General features: G+C 39.7%; 1 protein-coding gene across 4 annotated transcripts in view; it reads right to left on the reverse strand.

Moving 5' to 3' along the window:
• Positions 1 to 16,216, reverse strand: part of THSD7A (thrombospondin type 1 domain containing 7A) — a 301,960-nt gene that overhangs the window by 92,850 nt on the left and 192,894 nt on the right. For all 4 annotated transcript variants that reach the window (XM_074900347.1, XM_074900346.1, XM_074900343.1 and 1 more), the window contains exons 8-9: positions 15,130 to 15,285; positions 12,501 to 12,704 (exon numbers count right to left, since the gene is read on the reverse strand). In XM_074900347.1, coding sequence (XP_074756448.1) covers positions 12,501 to 12,704; positions 15,130 to 15,285 — 360 coding nt within the window. The remainder of the gene's footprint in view (positions 1 to 12,500; positions 12,705 to 15,129; positions 15,286 to 16,216) is intronic.

Consider the following 16,216-nt stretch of genomic DNA (forward strand, 5'->3'; position numbering starts at 1 on the left):
AATTGCATAATAACACACATTATTTTTCCATTGGGTCCCTTCCTCCTTCAGTTCACAGATTGGAAACTCCTTAATGAGTAGCTATTTGGTATTTTCAGTATTACTCTCTTTGTTCAACACATGATTTATTTACCACACATTAATTAAAAATGTTATTAAAACAGAATTGGTAATTTTTCTAAGATCTTTCTGTCATGACTATCAGACAGCCAGTAATATATTTATTTTCATAACATTCAATATGTGATAGGTTACTATTATTTATATTTTGCTGATGCTGAAGAAAAGCAGAGCAAAATTAAACCATGAAGGAAAAACTACAGCTAGTTGTCTCAGAGATAAAGCATTCATTACTACAAAATGCCCATGTAATCTCCAAAGGATATATACCCATTTCATAAATAAGTAGCAGGTTTTGTGGGGAAAATGTCATGTAGGCACAATTAAATTAAATAATTAAAGACTTCCATCTGATACATTCGCATTAGGACTAGGCAAACAACTTTAATTTCCTGTTTGAGCACTTGGCTTTGCAACCTAAAATATTTAATATTGGCATAATATTTCTTTCCAATTTTCTAGTTTAAAACAGAAGGCAAATGAAAAATAGTACTTCTGCCATGGGTATTACACTGACTCTGGACACTTAACTGCTCTGCCAGGTGATCTCATGGAACAAAAGCAGGAATAGACTGTAACATGCTCTGTTCCAGCTCTAGAAGTGAAGAATTTCCTTCTCTCTTCCTCTTCTCTGTTTTTTTTATCCAGTTTTATTTTTTCCAGACACTAATCCCAGTCTGTTACCTCACTGTCCCTTTCATCCAGCCCTGCCAAATTCTTTCCAGCTGCTTGTCAAATCCTCCCTTGGGTTGACCATCACCAGACAGAATCCCTCTCCAGATTATAATCCCTGCCACATAGAGACATTTTGAAACTTCGAGTTCCTTACTTGCTCTCAGTAAACCATCCTGGAGGAAACTAGGGTCAAAACCTACCTTTCCCCAGCTCTTAACCTCATTGTTTGGTCAGTAACAGTTTCTTCCTCTTGTCTTCCATCCCCCTTAACACCAAATCCCAGGTACAAATCTGTTCCTTTCCATCTGCAATAGGTCTGTGAATCTTCATAGCTGAAACCCTGCCAAAAGCTACCTGCACCCCAAAATCGGGAACAGATCACTAGGAACACTGGGGAGACTGGGATCCTTAGTTGTTTGCTCTGATTTGCTGTTATCATTGTAGTTTAGTACGTTTTACTCTTAGTTTGAAGTTTCTTAAGTGTTCAGTGGAGATGGTGCTTGTGCAGTGCACAGGAGTTACAAGAATAACATAGATTATTTTAAGGCTCTTTAAATTACCACTGGAACAGTTATCTTGTGAAATCAAATATATCTTGGCAGATAAGAGTGGTTTTACATTAATCAGTACTCAACACAAATTATGATCTGAAAGAAAGGTCAGACAGTGAGCTGCTTAAGACTGGAAGTACTGAGAATAAAATTCCTATTTATTCTGGCTCAACGTGACTGGCTAATGAAGATGTTTTAATATTCACCATTTATCAACACACTAGTTTCACAGCTTTGAAGTCCGATAACAATTATTAAGAAAATTTATCATTAGCATGCAGGTTGTCAGAAAATATATATAATCATGTGAAACCTTTTTCGCTCAGATGAAAAACTTACTCCCATCAAACCTAATGAGAGGATACTGAAAACATTTTATCATAAAGATTAATGATTAGTACTGTGTAATAAAATCTGCCAAGAAAGTGATATTTAATTTATAACTATGTAACATTATTATTATATATAACATTATTAGATCTAGTGTTGTTTCTTCTGAGTATGTTTTGTAAAAATATTTAACGTATTTTCTGAGTCTGGTTTGGGGAGTTAGCAAGACACAAAAATCCAAAACAAATTAAGTTCAATATGGGGGTCTATAAATCCAGATTTATAATCCATCCATTAGTCCATAAACCCCTTTTTTCTTGTTTCATAACAGCATAATTTGAAGTAACAAATGTAAAGATTGTAAAGCATTAAACTGACCTTCCTAAAAAAACAATTGTTTTGAAATGTATCTACAATTATCCCTCTCTGTTTTCTTACTATGATGAACCTTGGAGTCTAATCAGCATTGGGTTCCTGCTTTGCAGGCTGCTGTGTAAATCAAAATTTATGCATCCCCCCCTCTTAATTTACCCACTGCTATTACAAGCAGTTCTTACAATATCCTACTTTTGCACCTGGTTGTGCCATCAAAAACAAAAGCAGGTTATTAAGAGAGTGCATCATATGAAACGTGTAATTGCACTCTCTGTGGTATATTTTCAAAATATTTCTGCTTCCCACTACAGCAACTTCTAATCCTAGATGTACAATAAATTTTCAGTACACCAATACAGCTTCTCTGCAAAGATGTTATAGTACATTTTTGAAGTAAACATGCCAAACCCCAGTAAATTCAACTGACTAGACAGTCAAATTATGATCTATGACACAAGAAAAAAATTTTGGTAATTAAGTTGGCCCACCTATTTTTAATTATATTCTTTATGAACAATAATGTCTCTACAGGCATTGTCCATACCACGTGAACTCTGTCTTCAAAAATATATGATAAATTGGAAACAAAGGTCTATTGCACTGTCATAAGTGATAATTGTTTACTGCACTATGCAGATGAAACTCTGGTTTTGCCTTATTTATCCCTTTAACTGAAATCATCGCATCACATTCCAGGCCAACTACTAAGGACACTAAGAAAGCAAGTGAAGTATTTGAGTCATCCCATATAATGAAATCACTTCATGTTATACAAACACTAAAAGCATCCATTCTTATATGGAACTTAATAGGGATATGTCCACTTTTCTAGTGTCAAGATGAGAAACAGAAAGGATTGATATGACATATTAAATGTGATCTTTCATTGACAGAAGAATTATCAATTATTAAACTTCCTGATAACTGAAATGGGATGGTTAAGCAGTAGTGTGCACTAATTTTTCCTTATATTCCTTATACTAAATAAAGCAAATCTTGTTAAAAAGAACTGACTTAAAAATCCAATGCTATGAAACATAATGTCGGGAGAGTATCAATTTTAAGGTCTTGTAAACTGATTATATTTTACCCTCAGAAACAAATTCTTACACACAGCACAGCACATACATCAAATAAAGATATTCAATAGCTTTTATGTAACCAGACAAATTAAAGGAAAGAAAGGACCGGGTTATGTATTTCATATCCTATGTGTTTACATTGAAGAAGAAAGTATGCATCTTACGCTTGACTTAAATGCAAATGTGACCTCAGACGGTCAGCCTGAAAGCTGTTAGGCAGAAAAGAACAGTTCAAATCAATTCTGTAATGACATTAGCTAAGAAATTAATATTGGGAAATGATGAGTAATGGCCATAACCAAGTTCCTGTAAGCATAAGGCACAACGTGCTGAAAGAAACTGTCATTAGCTACTGTGTTTTTCCTCTAATCAACTGCTGAGCACCGGCCAGATTTTGATGTGCATTCTCTTACAGGGTTAATTCAAAAATTCAATGTAATTCAAATTCAAATCTGGCTCTTCATTCTTTTTAAACCACTAAGACATAAAGTCACACAAAGTAGGTATTTTCTTTATCATTAAAAAATCCAACCAGTCTGATGGTTTCTTCATTCAATGCATATAGCCATACAATAGAAAGGGCAGAAGAATTAGACTATACCTGAGCACACCTATAAAGCTTCCCTTGATTCCCTTATTCTTTCCCGTTGTGAAAATGAATAAAGATCAGCAGCTACACATTTAGCATATATTTGATTCAAACTATAAATATACAGAAAGGGCCAATTTTTATAGCAGCCAAAATATTTTGAGTTAAAACGGTTGCACCAGCTGATATTCAGTTTTTCCCAAAGTTTATTCTATAGATTTAATTAGATACCTATCGTAAGAAGATATAAAGCCACAGGCGAAAATTTAAGAAGCAAAATACAGATGTTGATCAGGAAACTACAGAAAAAAAATTAAACTACATGAAGAAATTTTATAAGCTTTTCTGCAAAGTAAAATTCAATAACAGGAATGCGAGAAATATTTAAGACATTTCTAAGTCCAGAGAAAAACAGTAGTTAAATCCAATAGGATTGTTGTATAGATGAAGTATGGTGTCTTCAATTAATCACACTAGCTGACAATAAACACAGATAAAGGAAAAACACACTGTTCCATTTTGGACAGTGCAGTGTTTGAGCCACTCCATACAAAGTAGCTAATCTAATCGGTTTGAAATTTTTACATTTGCATGTCTTAGCAAAACAGACTAGTTTACCTTCTATATCTTTTAATTAGCTATGAACACCATTGTTTTTCCCCCAAATACTGCAAACGGGGTACAGCTTACCCATTTACATCAGAATATACTGATGTCACAGGTGGTCTGAGTTTGTGCTCCAGCCTCAGGAAGACCAGACCTGCGTCACCCATGTATGTCCAGGTGTCAAAAGAGAACTCATGGCACTCAGCTACATCATCACACATCTCTGCCTAGACAACTTCAGGAACAATTTTGCTACTTCAAAGAGTTGCAGGAATTTGCATAAACACGAAGAGTCTTGCTGTTGCCATGGCTCCCTCTTCTAAGGCTAGTCATACCTCACAGCTGTGAGGCAGGACATGGCAATGAGTCCATTCCTTTCCCCTGTGGAGCTAACTGTAACCCAACAATTAGTGAGCTTGAATAAGGTCCGGAAGAAATTTGCCCTTCAAAAGTGAGATCTGTTTTATCCATGCAGTGGTACAAAGCCCAATTTATTATCAAGGCTGTAAATCAATTCATTATTTACACATTCCCAAAAAATGAGCGAGTAATTTTAGCCTACTGTCTGATGATCAGAAGCACACTACTTATACCACAACCACTGCTAGTACCTATGCGAGAGTTCAGCAAAAAGATAAAAATCTAAAAACCCATAATGAACTGGCATTTTGTAGGCATTTTCAGCAGTAGATAATTTTGCAGATTCTTATGTCAGAAATTATTTTGCACTGTTTACATATGAGTAGCACTAATGTATGTGTTTCAGAGTGGAGAAGTGGCCAGCTTTCCTACCATTTAAATAATACAGAAATATTTTTGAAATTGTATTCTTCATAGATTGCCATAGCTCCAGAGAAGTAGAGCAAATTCATGTGTTGTGAAATCACTCTTTTGAATGGCATTAAAGAACTTAATAATAGATAATATGCACATACCTCTGTGTGTGCATGCATACAAGTATGCCTTATATATATATTACATGTACATATAAATATATTAATTACAATTCATTTTTAAAAAAGGGTCATACTATCATTAGCAAAATTAGCATGGAACATCAGCCGCAGATCTAATCATTAATATAATATATATGATAGAGGAATTCTGATCACCTTCTGTCCAACCTTGGCGTTTCCACAACTAAAAGGAGGTTTTTTCACCTAAACTAGCTCCTTTGTAAAATTTCCTGGGAGACTGACAAAGAATATTTATTCTGAAAAGGTTCTTTCCACACTAAGAGGCTGAAGTTCCATTTATATAATAAAAATACATCAAAGTTCATTACAGCTTCTGCAATGACAACCTGGGGTATGGACTGTCATATTTTTTTCAGCCTGAATGAAAATTCTGATTACTGCAATCTGCTGTGGAAAGACAATGACAATCACAGACCTCCAGCAGCAACACAGAAGGATAATCTATTGTTTGCTATTGTCTCAAAGACTGTAATGACTCTTATCTTTACACCAAATTGAAGAGAGAAGCTCATTCCAATTATATAAAACAATCTCACAAACACTGCTACATGATTCTAATTGTGAAGTAAAACACACAGGTCAAGACACGTTATCCCAACTAATTATGCTTTAAACATATAGAATGATGCAACAGTCCACAGAAAGAGAAGATAGTCATCAGTGTTGGGTTTATCTTACGTTCAAGCAGTACATTTACAGTACAATGCTGATTCTGAAAATTACTATACCAGTCTTTTTCATTTTATAAAACAGAAGCAAAGGCGAAAATAATCTTGTTTTAATACACTTAAGTCCCTTTGATCCAACCACTCCTATCCAGCCACTGGTTTAAGATTGGCTAATTGATTCATATGAACAAAGGAAACCCCACCCAACTCTTGAAGAGACTGAGAGATTATTGTTAAGCAAAGATTACTTCAGTTTAAGCAACATGGCAAACTTAGGTGATAATTAATGTTTTCCACAGTTTCCCTTCACAGTCATTTTTACCTGTAAAATTGAACAAAATTCCCTGTGTGCCATATACCAGCACAGTATTATACAAATTATGTATCCTGTTAACTGACAGTCAATGGAGTCTTCTCCAAGTGCTCAAAATATCACAAATTTCATATGATTATTAATTTAAACCATGATGTTGAGACAATGGAAGAGTAGCATTCTCTAAACTTTATTTCACTGCAAACTACCTTGTAGCTGTGGGGCTTGATGCAAAAACTGCTTGCTTGCAAGGTGCTGCTCTCCTAGATTTTGCAGAGCAGAATCTGGACGCCTTCAACAAGTTTTTGGTGAAGAAGGATACCAGGTGTGTCCTGTGTCAGGGTAGGAGGCCAGAGTACTATACAGGAGGAGGTGGTCATGTGTGTTCAGAAGAGCATTTAAGAGTTGCCTACAGGATTTTCAGTGGGTTGGTGATGTGGTCTCCACTCGCATTAGAACCAGAAAGAACGTGGTGACCCAGATCAAGCTGCCACGCAGACATGCAGAGGTCCAGGTCCCAGGCTGCAGGGAGTGCCTGAGCCTGTCAGTGCTGTCGGAGGGCAGCAGTGCCAACACCTGTGTGCGCTGTGATCAGCTGGATGACCTGCTCAGCCTGGTGGCGGAACTCAAAGAAGAGGTTGAGAGATTAAGAAGTATTAGGAAGTGTGAACGGGAAATTGATTGGTGGAGTAACACCCTAGCACCCCTGAAGCCACGGGAGCAAATGGAGGCACCAAACGAGGCAGGTAATCCCTCATCCTCTTGCTACCAGGCAGAAGGAGGGGACCTAAGAGAAGGAGGAGGCTGGAAACAGGTCCCCGCTCAGGGAGGCAGGAAAATCCTCTCCCAACCTCCCTCACCCTCCATGGTGCCCCTTCACAACAGATTCGGGGCCCTGGAATTTTTGAATGAAGAAGAGAAGGAGGAAGAAAGTGAGACAAACAAGGAGGAAGACCAAGGTCCACCAAGGCTGGGACATTCTAGACCATGTATTAAAACCAGTTCTGAAAAGAACCCCAGAAGGGTCATTGTAGTGGGTGACTCCATTCTGAAGGGTGTCAAAGGCCCCATATGCAGACCAGACCCAGTTCATAGGGAAGTCTGCTACCTCTCTGGGGCCCATGTCAAGGACCTCATGGCAAAATTCCCCACTCTAGTGAGACTCAAGGACTACTACTACCCTCTCCTGGGTTTTTTTAGGTAGGTAGCGATGACATTACCAGGAGAAGTCCTAAAGCAGTGAAGAGAGATTTCAGGTCCTTGGGGAAAGTGATTAAGGGGTCGGGAGCACAAATTGTGTTCTCCTCCATCCCTTCAGGGGGATGGATGAAGAAGAATACCAGAGAACTCAACAGATGAACTTGTGGCTCCAAGACTGGTGTTACCATCAGGGCTTTGGATTTTTCAACCATGGGTTAGTATACAGGATGCCAGACCTTTTGGCATCAGATGAGATGCACCTGTCCCAGAGGGGGAAGAGGATCTTGGGGCAGGAGTTAGCTGGGCCGACTGACAAAGCTTTAAACTAGATTTGAAGGGGGAAGGGGGCAAAACATCAACCCGTCTGAAGTACATGTATACCAATGCACACAGCATGGGTAACAAACAGGAGGAGCTTGAAGCCGTGATGAAACGGGAAAATTATGATGTAGTGGCTATTACAGAAACATGGTGGGATGTCTCCCATGACTGGAGTGCGCCAGTTGATGGCTACAAGCTCTTTATGAGGGATAGACAAGGAAAGAGAGGCAGTGGGGTGGCGCTGTATGTTAGGGACTGTTATGATTGCTTTGACTACAAGTGTAGTGAACAGGGTGGAATGTCTCTACGTTAGAATCAGGGGGAAGGCCAACAGGGCAGATGTTGGTAGTAGGAGTCTATTATAGGCCACCCACCCAGGACAGAGAGATGGATGAAATATTCTATAGGCATTTAGGTGAAATCTCATGATCGCTTGCCCTTGTTCTTGTGGGAGACTAACTTCCCAGACATCTGCTGGAAATACAACATAGCAGAGCGGGACCAGTCCTGGAGATTCCTGGAATGTGTGGGAGACAACTTCCTGACACTGCTGGTGAGTGAACCGACCAGAGAAGGTGCCCTGCTGAATCTCCTCTTTGTGAACAGAGAAGGACTGGTGGATGAGGTGGTGGTTGGAGGATGACTAGGGCACGGTGATCATGAAATAATAGAGTTCTCTATTCTTAGAGAGGCCATGAGAGGGCTAAGCAGAACTGACATCCTGGACTTCCAAAGAGCTGACTTTGAATTGTTTAGGCATGTGCTTGAAAGAATCCCTTGGGAGATAGTCCTGAAGGGTATAGGGGCCCAGGAAGGCTGGACACTCTTTAAGAAGGAAGTGTTAATGGCACAGGAACAGGCAGTCCTCAGGTGCTGTAAGAGAAGCTGGTGACAGACAAGACCACCCTGGCTGAACAATGAGCTTTGGCTGCAACTGAGGGAGAAAAGGAGAGTTTACAGCCTTTGGAAGAAGGGGCTAGCCACTCACAGTGATTACAAAGAGGCTGTGAGGCTATGCACGGTGGAAATCAGGAGGTCTAAAGCCCAGCTGGAAATTAATTTGGCTTCAGCAATCAAGGACAACAAGAAATGTTTCTATAAGTATGGCAGTAGCAAAAGAAAGACCAGAGAGAGCCTCCATCCCCTGCTAGACACAGGAGGAAACATGGTAACAAGTGATGAGGAGAAGGCTGAGGTCCTTAATGCCTTCTTTGCCTCAGTCTTTAATAACAAGACTAGTTGTACTGAAGGAATGCAGCCTCCTCAGCCAGAAGACAGACCCTGGGAGAACGACCCCCCTGCAATCCAGGAGAAGACAGTCAGTGACCTGCTGCATCGCACAGATACAAGTCTATGGGAACGGATGGGATACACCCGAGGGTGCTGAAGGAGCTGGCTGGGGTGCTCATCAAGCCGCTTTCCATCATTTACTAGCAGTCCTGGCTGACCGGGGAGGTCCCGAGAGATTGGAAATTGGCCGATGTGACGCCCATCTATAAGAAGGGTTGGAAGGATGATCCGGGAAATTACAGGCCTGTCAGCTTGACTTTGGTGTTGAGGAAGCTGATGGAGCAGCTCATCCTGAGTGCCATCACACAACACATGCCGGACAACCAGATGCTCAGGCCCAGTCAGCATGGGTTTATGAAAGGCAGGTCCTGCTTGACAAACCTGATCTCCTTCTATGACAGGGCGACCTGCTTATTGGATGAGGGAAAGGCTGTGGATGTTGTTTACCTTGACGTCAGCAAGGCCTTTGACACCGTTTCCCACAGCATTCTCCTGGTGAAACTGGCTGCTCATGGCTTGGATGGGCACACGCTTTGCTGGGTAAAAAACTATATGGATGGCCGGGCCCAGGGAGTTGTGGTGAAGGGAGTTAAATCCAGCTGGCGGACGGTCACAAGTGGTGTCCCCCAGGGCTGGGTTTTGGGGCCACTCCTGTTTAACATCTTTATTGATGATCTAGACGAGGGGATCGAGTGCACCCTCAGTCAGTTTGCAGATGACACCCAGTTGGGTGGGAGTGTTGATGTGCTCAAGGGTAGGGAGGCTCTGCAGAGAGACCTGGGCAGGCTGGAGCCATGGGCTGAGGCCAACTGGAGGAGTTTCCATAAGGCCAAATGCCGGGGGCTGCCCTTGGGCCACAACAACCCCCAGCAGCGCTACAGGCTTGGGGAGGAGTGGCTGGAGAGCTGCCAGTCAGAGAGGGACCTGGGGGTGCTGATTGACAGCCAGCTGAACAGGAGCCAGCAGTGTGCCCAGGGGGCCAAGAAGGCCAATGGCATCCTGGTTTGTGTCAGCAATAGCGTGGCCAGCAGGGACAGGGAAGGGATCTGACCCCTGTACTCGGCACTGGTGAGGCCGCACCTCGATTCCTGTGTTCAGTTTGGGCCCCTCACTCCAAAAAGGACATTTAATGACTCGAGCGTGTCCAGAGAAGGGCAACGGAGCTGGTGCAGGGTCTGGAGCACAGGTCGTACGGGGAGCGGATGAGGGAACTGGGGGTGTTTAGTCTGGAGAAGAGGAGGCTGAGGGGAGACCTCATCGCCCTCTACAGCTACCTGAAAGGAGGGTGCAGAGAGCTGGGGATGAGCCTCTTTAACCAAGTAATAAGCAATAGGATAAGAGGGAATGGCCTCAAGTTGCACCAGGGAAGGTTTAGACTGGATACTAGGAAACATTTCTTTCCAGAATGGGTTGTTGGGCGTTGGAATGGGCTGCCCAGGGAGGTGGTGGAGTCCCCATCCCTGGAGGTGTTTAAGAGTCGGGCTGACATAGCGCTGAGGGATATGGTGTGGTTGGGAACTGTCAGTGTTAGGTTAATGGTTGGACTGGATAATCTTCAAGGTCCTTTCCAACCTAGCTGATTCTGTGATTCTGGGAGGCAAAGTAAGGAGATGCTTGAGCAGTTAGCTTGGAGGGAGAGACTACTGAGGTTGGTGGGTCCTTACTTCACACTTTGTTTGCTTCTACTGTATCAAGCTAATTTTTCTCAGGAGAGACCTAAGCAAAAACTGTTTGGTATTAGTGGTGAAGATCACAGAAGATCATTTATTAAGAGAAAGATGGGATTTCAAGGAAGAGCTGATCCAATCCACTACATTACTCTCCACTGCTTTTGCACTCATGTCAAAACATATTGAACATACACCTTTGTGGGTGATCTGATCTTTGTAAAACAAACCGTACTTGCAATTTGTTTTGTCCTTTCTTTGAAGTTGTGCCCACAACTCTTTAAAGATGGAAGCACATGGCCAAAGCCCAAATTCTCACTCCTTCTGGGACAAGTTGTTGATATAGGCAATGTATAATGCCATATAATTGCAGCAATATATAACCCCATATAATTCAGAAAGACAGAAAGAGAAAGATTAATACGGGGAGTAAAAAAGTTAATCACATCTTCCAAGTGAAATTTCGCCAAAACCAAAGCCCATGCAGAGAGCAAATCCTGTGAGTTTGAAACAGAACAATAGAAAATACCATATACATAAAAGATATCTCAAAGTTTAGTATCTCCATTGCAAGCTTCACATGTATTATGGTTACAATATATTATAGTCAATATAAATGTCTATATTACAATTTAATAAGAAATTAGGCTAATCAGAACTGAGACCTGTAAGCAAATACCACTCCTCAAAACCAAAGGGAAGAAATTATTACACTGTGAAGGGAAATTTTTTGAGATATGGACATAAAATGAAGAAACCATATTGTAATTTTAGGCTAATCTCTTTCTGACCTGTAAAAATGGTTACCAGTTGTCTTAGGTGTATGCAGAAAAATAAAGCTAACACTAAGTTTTTCAATTTAAGACCCAAAATTCAATTATGACCCAAATTCTTAAGCATGAAAGCTCACTATTTAAAGCTTTCTATAATCAACTCATTAATTCTGACCAATTTAATTACAAAATATTTTGTTCAGTTGTTAAAGACTCATCAGAAGTGTCCTCTTACTTAATCCTCTATATGGAGTTAGAAGTCTCTTACTGTAAATACTTTGTACTCAGTACAATTATTTTAATTTATATGCTGCTCTAGACTATAATATTACTAATAAGTAAGGAATATTTTTGAAACAGTAATTCATGAATCTTTTATGGATTAAAGTATTTTGTAAGCAGCTTTCAAAATTGGCTTTTATGACTATGTCATGCCAAATCTGTTTTCTCTCACAGGAGATAATTGAATAATGGTGGTATTTTTGTTGACCTTTTGAAGAAGCAAGACAGCTTGGACTGTCAAAACTCCATAACACACATCAAACCTTGCTTTTTAATAAGCACATTATTTTTCTTCAAGCTATACTTACTTCAATGCATCTTACTTTACTCACACTTTATTTGGTTCTGGACTCAGAAGAGCAGCTTTGTTAGTGGGATTACATCAGGGAATTCAGTCAAGTCATTGCAGGCATGGAGTCTGACCTACTGAATAACAATAGCTGTTTTCCATTTACTTTTCTCAAAGTCTCTTTGGGACCCTTTGAAAAGGTGAAGGAGCTTGATCCTAGAGCAACTAAAGGGCCTCTTTCCTAACAACTACTAAAGCACATCTCTCTCTATTTCAGGTAGCTTGGTCTTAAGGACTGACAAAGCTGAGAACAACAAAACCTGCTACTCTTTTGGACTACATTTTAGCATCTTCACTGTAGTCAGTGTGGACTGTGGGAAAAAGCATCTTACCATCACTGTTGATGCAGACAACAACAGGAACCTGTGTACCAGGGCCACATGGCTTCTCATTGTCAGGAATGCACTCCTCCAGCCCCACAATTCTCCAGTCATAGCAGGAGGGCTCTTCACATGGGATGGCTTCCACAAGGTGAGGGCAGTTTCCTGTTCCTCCTGTAGGCTCATTGGTGATGCGCCGTTTCCTTAGTTTAAAGCCTGAAATGTCCATGAAAATACAAAGGGCAGAATAATTCAATACTAAAATGGAAAGTGGAGAGATTTTTACCTATCTACACCTGAGTGAACAGCTCTGCTTCTCTTCTGTCTAAAAGATACCACAGACACTCTGTGCAATACCGTATTTAAATAACTGGATAGAACAACTCATTAAAGAAAGGAGAGAGGTAAAACTTAACAAGACTATCAAAAGTTTTGAGCTTATTCAATAAACTTTAGCTTAATAAAGTCAATAAACTTAAACCCCTGTTCATCTCAGTCATACATACTCCAGTGGGGAGACAGGAGTAATTTCCTGAGCATCACTCTTGCCAGATGCATCTCATCTAAGAAATCTTGACTAGATTGCTGGGTTGCAATTTCTCAAATATGTTGTCTGTTTTCTTTTCAGGTATCTTCTAATAGGGATGGATTATCAAGTGAAATCAGTTTATAAACACTCCCCTCCCCCCAAAAATAAAATAAAAAAAGACTAAATTGCCAGAAAAAGTATGGAGATAAACCTGTCCTATGAACAAATTTTCAGTAATTAACATCACAATATGCCCTTGCAAGTATTTACAAATTTCCTTAAGAATACCTAAGCACATTTTTGGTCAGAGAAACTGATGGGCCTTTACAGAGTGTGTCATCTGCCAGGTCAGTGTCAGTCTCCAAGAGCAACCCTCTCTCCCACTTTCAGGATGGCATGTTGAAAAAGCCATCCTAAATCTATAGTCAGAACAACCTAACCAAACTGAATGCATTAAGGAAATAGTTTCTCCTGTTATAATTTTCTATAGTTTCTGATATGTCTGATCATACTATTTTAACTTTGGAAAGGTTTGTTTCACATCTCTTCACAGTCTCTTTTGTTTCATCTCAATATTCAAGCAGGTTAGTAACACAGATTTTTTTATAAAATATTACATATAACTCTTTCATCTCTGCTAGTGCACAAACTAAACAGGACACAGTTTTCCATCACATATGTGCAATAATTGTTTCTCTGTTTGAAGATGTACCTCAATTTAATTATATAAAAAAATTACTACAAAAACATGTTACCACATATCTTTAACTGTTTTTTCTAAATTGAAGAAGTCAGCCAAATTATGTCCAAATGGTTTACTAAACCTGCCACAAAAAGTTGATATGTTAAAAAAAAAAACCACTCCAGAGTTACTACAACAAAGGAGGCAAATGATCCACAGTAAAGGCCTATTCCTGAAATATGTAGAGAGACTTGCTGCTAAAACTGGAAGTGCCTGTATAACGTTTACATCATATTCTCAGAACTGTCAATGCAATTATAAAATAAAATATAGGAATTTCCAGAGAAGACGAAAACATTAGCAGTTGAGAAAAGATCCCTGTGATCATGTGTGCAGGAATGAAGACTTGCATAAAATACATCCTGATATGTTTCCATTAGACAGATGTCCAAATCAGTCTCACAAACCTAAACATTATCCCTGAAAATACAGCAAACCTTTCAGTGATGGAACAGCAACAGAAATAACAGACTACTTGACAGCTGTACTCAGAGGAGACCTGATCCAATAGGCTTGCACACTGAAATGCCTTTTCATCTTGAATTGATCAAGGTTGGGTCATGTTACCATGGGACAGCATTGTAAAACTTGCATTATTGCTGCCCAAACATGGTAATTACAGTTGCTCCTTCAAGTGGATGTATGTGGCTGCCCTTCCTTATAAGTGTTTTCAATCAAGGAACCAAGTCTGTATTCTCAACTTTTGTCAGATAATCACATCGTAGCAATGACTAGGCAGGTTTTCTCATTTACAGCCAGAATCCTGCAGACTTCTTACATGAGGTCCTTGTCACTGCCCTCTTGCATTCTTATTTTGATGTCAAGTTACTACAACCTGTTCTGCATAGGAATAAATGGTAAAACGTGAAACTTGAAACTAGCACACATATCATCAGTAAAAGTGTCACTTATCAACAGTGAATGCTCTCAGCTCTTTGCCTGAGCATACTTTACGGGCTACCGGTAACTTCTTAAGCTATTACTGAACTGTAAATCTTGGAGTGACTTGGACACTGCACACCTCAAAGGCTGCTTCTGTTGACCTTTCAAGACAGTGCCAGAATTGTGATTTGAACACATATACAAACTGCATCCCTTCCACAGATTGAGAGGAAGGTTTGAAACTGGAGTTGACCTGTAATAACCCAAATTGACCTGGAGAGTCTTGTAAACAGCCCACATTTTTTCCAGCTTTTGTGAACCAGTAATGTTAAATATAGTCCTAATTCAATGACCTTATTTTAATGCTCAGAGACACTGGATATACTCTTCTTGGTACAAAATTTACTATGCTTGCATACCAAAGGTTCCTTGTGACTTAGGAATATGAAATAGTCACCATTAAAAGGCTTCACTGAATTTTTACATACCCTTCTTGGCCTGAGGGTCATCACAGCTTTCATAGGTGCATGGTCCCCAGGCTGTCCATGGTGATGTCTCACACTCTGTAGGACAGGGGATATGGCACAGCTGAGAAGTGCTGGGAAGAGGTCCCGTACACAGCCTAGGGTCCACCGGCCTCGAGGCTGTCAAAACAAAGTCAACACATTCCTCACATGTCACCGGTCATGATGCTCAGCTCTAAGTGGACAGAACCACCTTTCATTCAGAAAGGCTGCTGTCTCATCATTTTAATCTGATGAAGTGATGGAAAAATGCTTGTCTTGAAAAAATGAAACAGAAGTCAGTTTACTCTCCGCATGAACAGAGCCAAATCCAATTACATGGAGACAAAATGACTGTAGATACTGCAGCAACCTCTCAGACCTAGTCTTTTCATTTAATGGATAGATTATGTTACTACAACAGTTGCTCACATTGTGCTCTGTATAAATCAGTGTCCTGCTGTCTTACTGAGTATGTCTTCACTTAAGAAACTGAACAAAAAGCTATATAAATCCCTTTGCTCCTATATGATACTATGACTTCAAAAGCCTAGTTAACTAGTATTTAGAAGATTATTTTTAAGCTATAACCTGAAACACAGTTAAAATTATGACAAAATTTTGTTTTTTCTTTTACTCTAAAGACCTTCAGATGCACACTCTGCAATAAGATTTGTGCAGTAGCAGCTTTAGTTCAAGAAAGGCTTTTATATACATATGTGTTGCATATAATATATATATTGAAAATAATTAAAACTCTGCACAAGACAATTGATTTTTTCATTAAAGTATTATTGAACTATAAGGACATATGTGAGGGCAGATTCTTCTGTTCTTTAAGGATCAGTAAGCCCTGGAACAGGGCCGGAACAAAACCATCCCATTCCTTCCATACTTTACCTTTGAATTCCCAGGTTACACAAATAATAGAACAACACTATAAGGTGCCAGAGTAAGGCACAGATCTTTAAAGCAAAATGTACTATTTCATTACAAGCAAGATTTTAATTCTCTTTCATAATACAGGACTTGACAAAATATTATACTAAACAGAGAATCTGCTAGAAAGCAA

The sequence above is a fragment of the Athene noctua genome, chromosome 2 (genome assembly GCF_965140245.1).
Source record: "Athene noctua chromosome 2, bAthNoc1.hap1.1, whole genome shotgun sequence".
In the NCBI taxonomy this organism is placed as follows: domain Eukaryota; kingdom Metazoa; phylum Chordata; class Aves; order Strigiformes; family Strigidae; genus Athene; species Athene noctua.